At 41.3% G+C, this 13,283-nt stretch overlaps 1 protein-coding gene across 5 annotated transcripts in view; it reads right to left on the bottom strand.

Annotated features, from left to right (window-relative positions):
• lama2 (laminin, alpha 2) overlaps nt 1-12,747 on the bottom strand; it is a 120,106-nt gene extending 107,359 nt beyond the window's left edge. For 3 of the 5 annotated variants that reach the window (XM_068342852.1, XM_068342851.1, XM_068342855.1), the window contains exon 1: nt 12,530-12,746. In XM_068342852.1, coding sequence (XP_068198953.1) covers nt 12,530-12,596 — 67 coding nt within the window. In that variant the 5' untranslated portion in view covers nt 12,597-12,746. Of the gene's footprint in view, nt 1-12,529 lie in introns of all 5 variants that reach the window. The other 2 variants (XM_068342850.1, XM_068342853.1) reach the window with 1 other exon arrangement.
• Nucleotides 12,748-13,283: the final 536 nt, after the last annotated feature.

The raw sequence follows: 13,283 nt of genomic DNA, 5'->3' as shown, positions 1-13,283 counted from the left end.
TTTTTCTTCTTTCTTTCTGAACGCACTTCAACACATGTTTGAACAGAAAGCACTCAGATAGTCCAGAACACAAGCAAAGCCGGTGACATTTAAGCTGCAGCGAATAGTTTCCAGACCTCGCCACAACAAACGCTTATGATAAATGCTCCGACTGCAACCCTTTGGAAACAGTACATGATGAATGACAGGAAAACATTTTGTTTTAGACCATCAGGCAGACAAAACAATTTAAAGTCACCTCATTTTTAAATTTTTTTTATTTTTTTTATTTTACTATTTTGAATAATCAGCCATCGTGAAATAATGGATAGCCGGGTGTCGAATTGTGAATGCAAAGGGGGAGACATTGAAGAGAAACTGCAGGGAGACATGATGTGATTAAGAAAGAATAGAGATGCAAAGAAGAGACGAGAAGAGAAGAGAAGAGAAGAGAAGAGAAGAGAAGAGAAGAGAAGAGAAGAGAAGAGAAGAGAAGAGAAGAGAAGAGAAGAGAAGAGAAGAGAAGAGAAGAGAAGAGAAGAGAAGAGAAGAGAGACGAATGAAATTGATCACGTGAGTTGAAAGGGGAACTGCTATTTACCATTACTGCTAATAGGTTTCAAAAGGAAGCGAGTCGTTAGCTAAATGGATCGGCCCTAAATGACACATTACCATGTTAAAGGCTGATTCCACTCATTATTGGAGCTCTGATTCCTCCATGCATCACTAGCTGGGGCTCTGAGTCGGCCTCCAGTACACAGCAACCTCAGCACTACGCAAAAAAAAAACCACACACAGAAGCAGAAAAACGGCCACAGGACTCAGAAACAAAAATTGAATAAGAAAAAAAACTGGTTTTCCCATTAGAACACACAGAATCAGATTTTGTTTTTGCATCATGAATATTTTTTTCTCTCATAAATGTCAACCGGGAATGGATTTGGTGCAAAATGGCTTTCAGGAAAAAGGAAAATATGACTGAATAAAACAGAAAATTTTAAGAATAAAACAACAGAACAGAACCAACAAGACATCTGACCTAACATGCGACATCATCATTTCTGGACACGTCGGTACCGATGGACCGCTGTTTCTTTACGTGGAAAGGAGTCCAATTTCCTATCATTCCATTTCTTTTCCCCAGAATTCTGGGAATGTGAAGTTAGCGCATTCCTCTAGTGGCTTCGATTGATGAACAGTTGTTACTTCTATGAAACACACCACATGTCTGTTGTGAAACAGATGGAATTTCAGCATTAGACTCACGTCTGTATGTTTTAAGTTAGGAAAGAATCGCACACAAAACAAAGCAGATACGTGTCTGCGAGGTTTAGGCGGCGCGGCGACACCTTTGAAAACGTTAAAAACATGACGGCTGATGTGAAAATGTGCTTGAAGCTCTGAGGATAATTAAAGGACCCCATCACATCTCATTGTCAGGAATCTCAAGCAGCTCAATTGTGATGAAGCGCCATAATCGTTTTTCATCCTTTTCCCCCTAATCGACCTTTCTTCCCAACTCGCATTTTACTTGGTAACTGTCTAAACTTCCCAGGATGCATTTCTCTAGAGTGTAGACTTGTTTCATTCAGCTGTTGGTTATGCAGCGGGTTGCCAAAGATCTGATTTTATGTAGGCCACCTGGAAATTAGCTCCACCATGGCGTCATTTTAGGCTAAAAAAAGTATTTCGGGCAGATGTTTATGTGATCGAGAGTAAAATTATATCTGGTCAAATAAAAACCTGCAGTAAATATATATCATTGAAGTGGAATGTGAGTTATATATAGTTTGTTGTAGATGATCGTTGCATAGAGCTCACAGCTGCACATTTATTACCAGTTTATCCACCGTAACAACAAGCTAGGGTGTATTTGTTATTTATGCCTATGTAATACTGATTAATTAAAACCAGAAAATTCAGGGTCACAAATAAAAAAAATTAACTAAAATTCAGGATATTAAAACAGATAGAGAAATTTCCAATCAATACAGATTGTTGATATCTACGCTAACAGATTCAAAAGGCAACTGATCACAGTATCAGATCACTGTTAGGTTAATTTGCATGCTATCCGAATCCAACCTAACCTATCATTCCGACTAGAACAACCTAAATAAAATCTGTGTCTTAAATCACAAAAATAACAAACAGGAAAAAAAAAAAGACTGTTTGTCTGCCGAGCAGCAGAAGACCCCGACGAGTCAAAGTGATAGAAGCCTTTGTTCGCAGGGTGCAAGCCAGCAGAGGACAATGAGCTGGTTGAGCTGCTGGAACAGAGCACTGGGCTCCTCTAAGAATAAAGTTCTGACGGACCACCCACCTCCCACCCACTGTCAGAACAAGCCTTGGGCTCGGCTGAATGCTTAGCTCAGCGATCCACCATGGGGCCAAACAAGGTCGGTAAAGAGGAAAAATAAAAGTCTGAATCTAAAACATAGTAAAAACTTTTTTTCTGCTTTCATTATGCTGCTCAATCCTATATTTGTCTTTGTTTTTTTTAGGACGCAAAAACTTATATTCCTTATTGATCCCAAAAGGAGAATCCCTTCCTGCCAAGGAAGGAAGGTCAAAGGTCAAGTTTAGCTAAACAGCTGTTTTGTGTCCAACATCAGTTTCTCGTTTACGCAACCGCTGTTTCCTACAAAGCAAGCCAGAACAAAATTCATACTAAAAACAGTTCCACCGCTCTTAAGTGCAGATGAATGAATAAATGAATGAAAGGATGAATGAATGAATGAATGAATGAATGGAGAAATTTAGCATTTCAGAATCAAATTCTGAGATAAATATCATCAAGGGAAATAAAATTTTACAGTATTTCAGGAAAATTACATCTTTAGTTTAACGAAAACTAAAGATTTTGAAATACTTGATGCAGAAATCAAGTATTTAAAAATTAAAAAAAAAACAATTTAAAATACTTGAATGAATGAATGAATAAATAAATAAATAAGTAAATAAGTAAATGAATAAATAAAACTATTAAATATATACCACCTGAAGTAATTTGCCTCTAACCTTCAAGTCGACGCAGTGTCTTCCTCCCATCCATTCATCCATCCATCCATCCATCCATCCATCCATCCATCCATCCATCCATCCATCCATCCATCCATCCATCCATCATGAGGTTATTTAGGCACAAACCACATTACCGCCCACCAACATCGTATGATGGACACAGTGGGATCATTCACTCCATCCCGGCCTTTTGGAGGCAGACACCAGCCCCTCAAATTCCTGTGTGTCACAGCTCTATTACTGAAAGGACTGCACATATACACAACCACACACACACGCACACACAGACACACACACTGCATACTTTTCACATATTTCATCTCATGTCAGACGCCAACATTTACGTTGCATTAGCCCCTCGGTGAGGTCGCCACCGACCAGAATAATAGAAACACAAAAAAATATAATGGAAATGTGAAATTACATACAGAATATGTCGGCCTCTCCATCTCTGTACAAGCAAACGCACAATATTGATGAGAAAAAATCAGCTGGAGTAATGAAAAAGCAAAAATGTATATACAACCAATACCTCATTTTTCCTCCTTGCACTACTTTTGCCTTTGCCTGTGTTTTTCCCTCTCTTTGTCAGTCACCTCCACACACACACACACACACACACACACACACACTCACACACACACACACACACACACACACACACACACACACACACACACACACACACACAGAGGTGTGTATAAATGTTAAATCTACCTAACCAGGCCAGTCTAATAGACTTGTATTCCTCTGATGCTTTATCAGCTCAATCACACAAACATTCAGCCCCAAAATAATGGCCTTTCTGTTTGCTGCCTCTTTGTGTGTGTGTGTGTGTGCGTGTGTGTGTGTGTGTGTGTGTGTGTGTGTGTGTGTGTGCATGTGTGTGTGTGTGCATGTGTGTGTGTGTGTGTGTCCCTTCTATCTAAAAGCTGCCCTGCAAAGAGAACGTGTGCGCTGCATACAAATCTGTCACTAAATCCAGAAAATGAAATTGTTGGGTTAGGGACGCCCTACACTTTCAAATCATTCATTTAGTGGCCCGTCAGTCAAAGCCAGAGCCTCAAATTTGATTTTAATTCAAAGGTTATAAAACTACAGACAGCCAGGTACCAGTTTGAGACATTAAAGACAAGTCAACACGATTTGGGGGTGTGCAATAATGGCGACTATCATTTGAGTTTATGCAGGCCTGGCGTTTGAAAACTGTATTTCCCAGAACGTGGGCGGGGCCAGGGGCGGGGTCACAGAGGCGACAGCCTGAGCCACAGTGTGATTTCTAGCTCATCTCAATTTCACAGCCCCCACTTGGATAGCCACTTTTTCAATCTAACACTGTTTATCCTTTCGCATAGACGTGGACCACACACCCGGCTGGGGTCACGATTACACAAGAGGGCGGTGACCCCGACGGGTCACGGGTGTCCGAGAGGTTAGGGTTTGATTTAATACAGAAGGTCCCAACAGAAAATGATCCGGTGTGAACAGCAGCACATCCAACGGCATTCGAAAGCCTCAAAATCCACTTCTTACATGCAAACCGAAAACCATGTTGCGGCCACGTGTCCAACAAGGAAGTAACTGGTTACCGCTAGCGACCGCCGACACCAGCTCAGACATCCTGACCACAGACAACCACAAAATACTCACAAGTTTAATTATCAGACTTGAATCACTCTATAAAACATTCAGATGAGGAAATAAAATGATGTATAAATAGAATGAAATGAAATTTAACGTAAAGACACAAAGTTAACCATAAAAAATATGTTGACTGAGTGAGTTGCCTCGAATGAACTGTGGAAGTCACATCTGGCAACATTGGGTTGTCTTAAAAATGATAAATGCTTTGAGAAAGGAAGACTTAAGTTGTTCATTAAAGTGGGTGTACAATGGGTTCATAAAATTTATATTTATGATTGCATCTTTTTTTTTGCAGATCTCCTAATTGAGGCATCACCCTTAGCATGAGAGACTCTTCATTAAGCCGTGAAATCTGAAATAGTGACCTTTAGAGAAGTTAATATTTTAATTAGTTGCTAAGATGACATCAGATGGAGACAGCGGCGGTTGATTCTATCACATCACTCCTCGTGGATAACCTTCTATACATCATCTCATAAAACACCCTTTAGATCTGGACCTCGTAATGATCGTGTTAAAAGCAATTCATGTGGAGTTTAAATGGGTTCTGTCAGCGGCTAATGCGGCATGACTTTCGTGGATCACGGCGTTAATGAGCTTTGGACAAGGCGTTGCTGTTTCAGTACATTTGTTACTCGTCAGTAGAAGAACACACAATTACACACATGCAAGTGTTTCCCTTATAAGTGCGCAGTCGGGATCCGTCTCCGGGGCAAAGCAATAAATGTTATCACAGCCAAAAATATACGCTAAATATCCATTAAGTCCTTCAGTTTTAAATTTGCATTTGAAATTTTATTCTTGCTGTCATGATGGACGGAGATGACACATGTGTGTGTGACTTTTGGAAAATGTGCTATATTTGCAATCCATAATCACAAGATATATTACAAAGTTAGTAGCTATTAGCAGTTAATAAAGGGAATTATCTCAAAATGTCATGATACACAATTTCATTGTTCAGAAAAAGCACTTCATGACACTAAAAAGTGTCACGCTAGACACCAGCGTTACGGTGCCAAAGGTGAGTCCAGTTTTTTTTCTTGAAAAACTCTAATATTCTATATAAAAGCACGCTGTGGTGTGATTTTAGTCCTTTCGTTCAGTAGAAATTAAGGTATTTTTGCTGTGATGTATCTAAAAAGAGCTAATATTCAGCCGTTCCAGAAAATAGCTACACTAAACGTGCATTTCTGCAACATAGCAGCAGTTCTACTTGACCCAACCCAACATGACTTAGCATCAGGTTCTCCGTGGATGCTGGGAAGTGACCAATCAGTGGTCTGCAATGGTTCGTGTAGCATTTTAGCATTTGCTCGGCTAGCAGTTAACAGATACTTTCACTTAAATGGGGACAGGAGTAGAGAGGAAACAATATGCAGTGGAAACGGGGCTTCAATTTTAAGGTAACATAGCGAGAAAGCAATAATAGTGATGACAACGCTATAATACGGTAAACGCAATAACAGCTTCCCAACAATTTTTAATCTAAAACTAAAGTTGGAAGGAAAATATAATGATATATAATGAGGAAACTGATCATGTGATTTTTCGGAAACTTTGACTTGACTTTGTTCTGTATCAGTAACAAACGGAAATCATTCCTGGACCAACATCAACAAACTGAGAACTTGTTCCCAAAGTTTTAACCAAGAAAAAAGCGTACACAATCCAAACTCAACAGATTAAAAAAAAAAAAAATCCAAAATAGGCCTTGGGGACATCTGTCTTGATTTACGGCTGTCTTTGAACTGCCTGTGTCGGACAGATTTCTTTGTAAAAGACAGCTTGCGTCTTGCTGCGTGTTTGCTGTGGATAAATAGAGATTTGAAGAGAAAAGACTTGAGCAAGAACAGCAGAAAATGGTAAAGGAGGAGCAAGACAAACAAACGGAGGCAAGACACTGAGCTCGGTTTGGTCCCAGAGACCGTCAACCATCCTCCTACACGGGACGATAGGGAAATACTGGAGAGGAGGTGGAGTAGGAGGAGATGACGGGACAAAATGTACAAGGAGGAGCAAGGAGAGTGGGAGGAATGTGAGCTCTTGAAGATTGTGATAGGAATTAAATGAAATAAAAGCATTAAGACAAACATTTGGGTTTAACAATATTCAGGATCTTTAATCTATTCATACAAAGAATATCTGCAAATGGTGTAAAGAAGGAGAAAGGGAAGAGACAGAAAAGAGGGAATGTGACAGTAACACAGGAAGAGACGGAGAGGAGCGGATGAGGAGATAAAGGGAGGGAAGGGAGGATGATCAGGAATGAAAGAGCAGACGGGACAGGAATGAAAGAAGAAGGCGAGAGGGGATGAAGGATTATGAAAAGCGGAGGAGGGGAAAGTGTCTGTAGGTATGTGAGCGTGTGTGTGTGTGTGTGTGTGTGTGTGTGCGCGCGCGTAGGGGGCCTCATTATTGACACCATGTGTTACCACAGGAAGCTCCTTGGGAAAATATAAGCACCCAGAAAGATCAGAGAGAGAGAGAGATGATAGAAAGACATAGAAAAGGAATGACTAGAGGACCAGAGGTCATCCCAAAGTCTCCACAGCTGTGTGTGTGTGTTATATAGATATATAAACGCATATGTGTGTATGTGTGTGTGTGTGTGTGTGTGTGTGTGTGTGTGTCAGGGTCAGTAGCCTCTATTTTAGCAGCTGCACATCTGTGTGTACGGCGTGCAGCGTTTTAGCCACAAGGTCACCACAGAACATTGACTCACATCTGTCACACACAGATAAATAAAAAGAAAAATCTGGTTAGTCAACATCCAGAAAATGTCTTTTTGTGGAGCCGATAGTTAAATAATCATTTTGTCATTGGATAGAAAATCATCAGACAAGTAATTTTTCTTTTACACAAACACACCCAGTTCCAGCTTTGCAGTTGTTCTTAATTGCTGTTGAATGAGTAAACTGGTAAAATTTGAGCTGCAAAATAGAGAAAGAACACATTTGATAGATGAAGAAATGAAGCGATTAATCAACAACATAATGACTGTTAATGAAGCTGCAGCCTCTCCTGCTCTTTACAGTCTGGCTGTGGAGCCCTGATGCTATCAGACATATGATAAAAACAAAAGTACCAGTCTTAAACATAATCTGCAGACGTTGGATTATTTGTGAGAACGACGCAATCCAAAATAAGATGCATATTCAAGCTAGCTAACTGGAAAGATTAGTCCTCCATCCTGCAATTTTTACATGCTCTGCAAAAATCCGTGTTAGTCTTGCTTATTTCTACAGCAAAGTTTTGGTGTATTAGTACATGTACCACTCATATGAGCTCATGTTCATGCACACACACACACATACACACACACACACATACACACACACACCAATTCATCAACTCGTGCCTCGTTTCTTTCTATATCTAAGCCCACAGTAGAATGGAGCCTGGCAGAGCAGCTATTGTGTCCCTGGTAGAATTAACTATTGATTTTCTCCTGAGCATTATCAATGCTGTTCTGACAACAAAACAGCAATGAAACACACACACACTCACACACACACACAGACCTACATTTTTCGTGCTCTGTAAGATACAGCTCGGACCCACTGGAACAGCTCCAGTCACATATTATCACGCTGCTATAATGAGACACGCTAACAAATATACACACAATAATAAAAATGAGGATAAACAGCGTCTCATGAAGCTTTAAACCAGGTTCATGCTTCATGCTGCATGGCTCGACCAATCAGAAAGCGTCGATGAACACCCAACATCACTCCGAAGTCAGGGTTAAGGTGTAGTGTTGGTCAAGTATCGCCATGGTTACACTGATGTTTACTTTTGCATAAAAGAGGAATTTTTGTCCCTTTTTACTGTACAAATATAGTTTCATCCACATCAACGGTGTTATTTCAGCTCAGAACCTTTTTTTTTTTTGTTTTAGTGATATAAATGGACAAAAATATTTCACCCATTGGTTTATGGGATATGTGGTCGAGTCAGTGGGGCTTTGTCTTGTTAATATACTGTCAGTGTATTCCCGTCCTGACAGGCGTTGTCTAGCTGCAGGCCAGCATTCTGACATCTGCCCTACAGACAAATGTCAAAAAAACAAAAGAGCACCTAAGATTTAAAGTCCTATCAAAACTGTCTCTCCCTCTCTCTCTCTCTCTCCTTTTTCCTCTGTCGCTTCTGCCTTCATCTTCTGACAGGAAGGATACCTGGCTAATTTTAGCCTCCAGAGGATTCCTCCACAGCGCACAGACACCCACACCTGTCGGTGGTCATGTGACCTCTGTCTTTGGCACAATGTCACTGATTAGCCGCTGCGAAACGACAGCACGACAATCAACTGAGAAGATGTACAAAAATTGCAAAAAAAATAGGAAATGTAGTTTATTATCATTAATGTTATTTATAGCCTCAGGGACGAGCAGATGCTCCCTATGAGCAGAAACACATCTCAATCACTTTTTGACGACTGTCTGACAGACAATGTGTTTATCAGGTCAGTACAGATAGGAATTAATTTTCAAAACCTGATAAGAATGTTGTGGAAAACAAAACATTTACCATTTTTAAATGATTTCAGAGAAAGACTCTGTCTTTCTGTTTGACCTCTAAAGAGTTTCCCTCGATCTCTGAATGCCACCAACTCGTCCTCCTCTTCAGCCAATCACAAGCCCTCGTGTTCTCCTTTTAGCCAATCATTTTCTCTCTCTCTCTCTCTCTGCTGTTATTTCAGTACTATGACAACTTCTACAACCACTTCAACTCCTCTTCCTCCTCCAACCAAAGTCTCTGATCAGATGTTGAGTCATCATGAAGTCATCCTACTTGAGAAGGAGCAAATAATTAAACTCTCATTAAAAAATTAACAAAATCTTGTGCATCCTTCCCATCTTCCTCACTTCCTTCCCTTATTTTCTAGGACAGGTTGAGAATACTTACTGAATTTGGATTCCAGGCTGAGAGTTTCCCCCCCCCCCCGGTGCGTTCCATCAAATCCATTTGGTTAAGCTCAGCTGCTCTAACATTAACATAGCAGACTGAGATCAACATATTTTACAAACATGACATCGGGATGAATTCACCTCATAAAAATGTTGATTTCTCTGATGGCGAGAGAAGCCCACACAAGACCCGCACCGCATTCAACTGCGATACCTCCGGTGAGTTCACTTCACATCACATCACACTGAGCCTGGCTTGGTTAAATCCACATTACCATAAACTACACACATCTGTGGTTGCTCTAAAGAGACCTTTTATCAACAAATTAATTTTTTTTTCCTCTTTCCGGCATAAATCCTGCCAAGAAGAAAACATTTCATTGGATCAAGCAGAACCTTTGATTATGCCGAAGTCCCAAAAACATCAGCAGGGAAATCAATTGACTTTCTCACCCTTCCTGATAGTTTTGTTTTTTGTTTTTTTTTCTGGAGGATGCAGAGAGGTTTCTGCAGGTCAGTCGCAGTATTAATAAATCATACGGATTCGCCAAATAAAAATGTTGATTTCTCAGTTGGTTTACAATCCTTTTCTGGATTCATTCCACACTGGCGTCTCTTGTGAGTTTACTTCTTACCAATTCATGCAAATAAGGCTGCCAGCACTCACATAAACACACACTTAACTCCGGCAAGTTTTTCAGCAACTTTTTTTCAGGACTTTTGAACTTTTCCGCGGTGACAGCAGCTCGATCTTGACATGTTTAATGGATGCCGTTTGCCTCGGCTCTTAAAGTCTCGTGCGACACCGTTCGAAAGGTTCAAAACATTCACAGGCACAAACCACATTTTTCAGTAATAATAGAATAAATAGAGAAAAATTATTTATTTTTTATGAAATGTCGACCTGTAAAATGTAACTGGTACATCTTTACAACACAGGCCAAACATTTAGTACCATCTGTGTAGGAAAATATAAGTTTAACCATGTAAGTGTATACCTTAACACGTACAAAAAAAGGCCATATCAGAATGTAAAGGTATATTTTTAGTATTAAACCTAAACTGGAACTTGGAGCTCACTTATTTAGGTACAGTATTTGCAGGCTCAATATAAAATTAGAGACTCTTTATTCTAAGTGTGTTTCATTCACAGGAAAACATACAACATGCTTGTCTTGGGCGCCTTTAACATGTGCGGTGGTCGTCACCCTGTGGGGTAGCATATTGGATCCTAATGTTAACATCAACTGTTATCAACAAACCTGTTTCCATCTCTCTCCTCCACCGGTCTAAACTGAGGAAATTGTCTCAGACCCTCCATTTCCATTCAAATTCTCCATGTTTGTATATTTCCGATCCCTCTAAAGCTCATTCGTGACACTCCAACCTCACCCCCCAGCCCCATTCTCGTTCTCTCTTTCTCTCTGAATCTCCCATCTTCATGTTCCACCCATCCTTTCTCTGGCATTGATGTCTCCTCCTATGCCTAAGAACACTCGAACGAGCGCGCCATCCTTCCTCTCTCCTCTCTATTTCAGCCCTCTTCCACCTCATCCTCCTCCTCCTCCTCCACTCCTGGTTCTGATTATCTCCAGGTGTCTCTCTTGAGCTCTGTCACTGATAGAGAGCATGCCTGGTTGACACGCCTGGTAATGAGGCTCTTAATGCAGATGCCCTCTCCCGCCCTCTTCTACTCACTTTCTCTCTCACAGAATCCCACTCATCCTGATGGCAGACACCACCACCCCACCTCCTCCTCATCCTCATCCTCATCCTCCTCCTCCTCTCCTCCCTGTCGCAGGAGTTCAAAAGCAATCCTGGGTTAAACAGCGATTGGAGATGTTTTGAGAGTATAAAAAGAGAAAAAGCACAATGAGCACTAGATTTGTCTCAAAACACAAACAACGCCAACAAAGATAAAAATCCCTGTTGTGCAGCCATGCAAACAAACACACATCAGACACACACACACACACTCAAAGCACATCTGAAGAGCAAAGTGTATCAAGGCGTCGATAGAATTTACGAGCTTGCATGACATAAAGTGCACGCTACATAATCATTAGCTTTGTCGGCTAAGGAGTAACTGCAAAAAGGGCAAATTAAATGACGTCTGCGCGCGTTGCATTAGTTCTCACGCCGTATCAGGTTCTGCCATGTCAAAGCTCAATCGTTTAAAGTGATTCATGATGCCGTCAATAACAAATCAAAAGACTGTAAGACGTGTAACTCCATGACCCCCAGATGACTCCCAAGGTTTCTCAAATGGAGTGAAAGCGCTCACATTCCTTCGCCGTGGAAAAACCTGCTCTTTAAGATTTAGAATCATGCAGCTTAGGACATCAAAAAAAGATGATTTTCCATCCTGGCGGATTGGATATTTTTTGTCTAAACCCTCAGAGATACATGAAATTCATCTGATCAGGATTCTGATGGAGATCTGGATCCTAGAACACAGATCAGGACATCCTGGGGAGTCCATGGCTGCTGCTTTTATCTGGAATTATTGATTATGTTTCATAATATTTGATTAAAAACTCATATATAGAGGAACGGGGAATCTTTGGGGATATAAATAAACAAATAAACAAACAAACTTCTCCAACTTTGAAAGAGTGAAGTCATTTCTACATTTCTACACCTCCAGATTTCCCATAATAATGTTTCAACGTGTTTAGTTGAGTTCCTTTCTCATCTCTTTGTTATTTTGTGTGTTTTACAGCTGTTCTGTTGTTTGTTCACAACTGCGTTTGTTTATCATTGTTTACGTCGTTACTGGAGGGGTTTCAGGATAACTTAACCAGAGAACCCCCCCCCCCCCCCCCGCAGAGAGGAGGAGAGCTGGTGTTCTTCTGTAGCTAGGTAGCTAGGACCGGTTCAAGGTGCGGCTTTTACCTGGTTAGCGGCTCGTTCTCACTCCGACTCGGTTAATCGATTAGTCTCGTCTATCGGTCACGGGGGTCACTCACCTCTCTGCTGGGCTTGACAACATTGCCATAGCAACGCGGTCAGCAGCGCGAGCCGGAGCCGCTTCATGGTGTCGTTCCGTCCGGACGTCCGGTGTCTCTGGCCGCGCGCGCCTTGGAAGTCAGAGCCGGGGCCCCTCACGCGCCTCTGAGTGGAACGTCACCGGGAGAGTTCAGCTAGTGGACCCGGAGTCCCCCAAGGCTCTCCCTCTCCTCCTCCTCCTCCTCCTCCTCCTCCTCCTCCTCCTCGGTACTCCTCCTTCTTTCTCTTTTTCCCTCCTTTACCCAAGTTTTACCTTCAAACGGGGCATGAAGAGTGTTTCCCCCAAGTTAGACAGACAGACAGACAGACAGACAGACAGACAGACAGACAGACAGACAGACAGACAGACAGACAGACAGACAGACAGACAGATACATAGATCGATAGGGGACTGTTGTAGGGGACTGAATAGAACACAGAAGAAAAGTTATACAGAAGTTTGGCTCCAGTTGTTTCCACTGAAGTTACTCTACTGTTGTAGGGCTCCTCCTGCTGCCCCGGACAATGCACCACACTCTGGGGCAAAACACAAGCCATGAGACATGAACACAAAACCACAGGGGGAAACGGTCAATTACTTACGGACCAGTTTGGGCAAAAGTTTTTTAATTTGAATAAACACAAAGTTTGTGAACTGACGCTATTTGCATTAGATGACTATAAATGACACAATGGTTGCTTTAAAACAATGTTACGACATAGCAGTTTTGGCAT

Source organism: Antennarius striatus, chromosome 19 (genome assembly GCF_040054535.1).
Source record: "Antennarius striatus isolate MH-2024 chromosome 19, ASM4005453v1, whole genome shotgun sequence".
Classification (NCBI taxonomy): domain Eukaryota; kingdom Metazoa; phylum Chordata; class Actinopteri; order Lophiiformes; family Antennariidae; genus Antennarius; species Antennarius striatus.
This window is presented reverse-complemented; position numbering and strand designations above follow the sequence as displayed.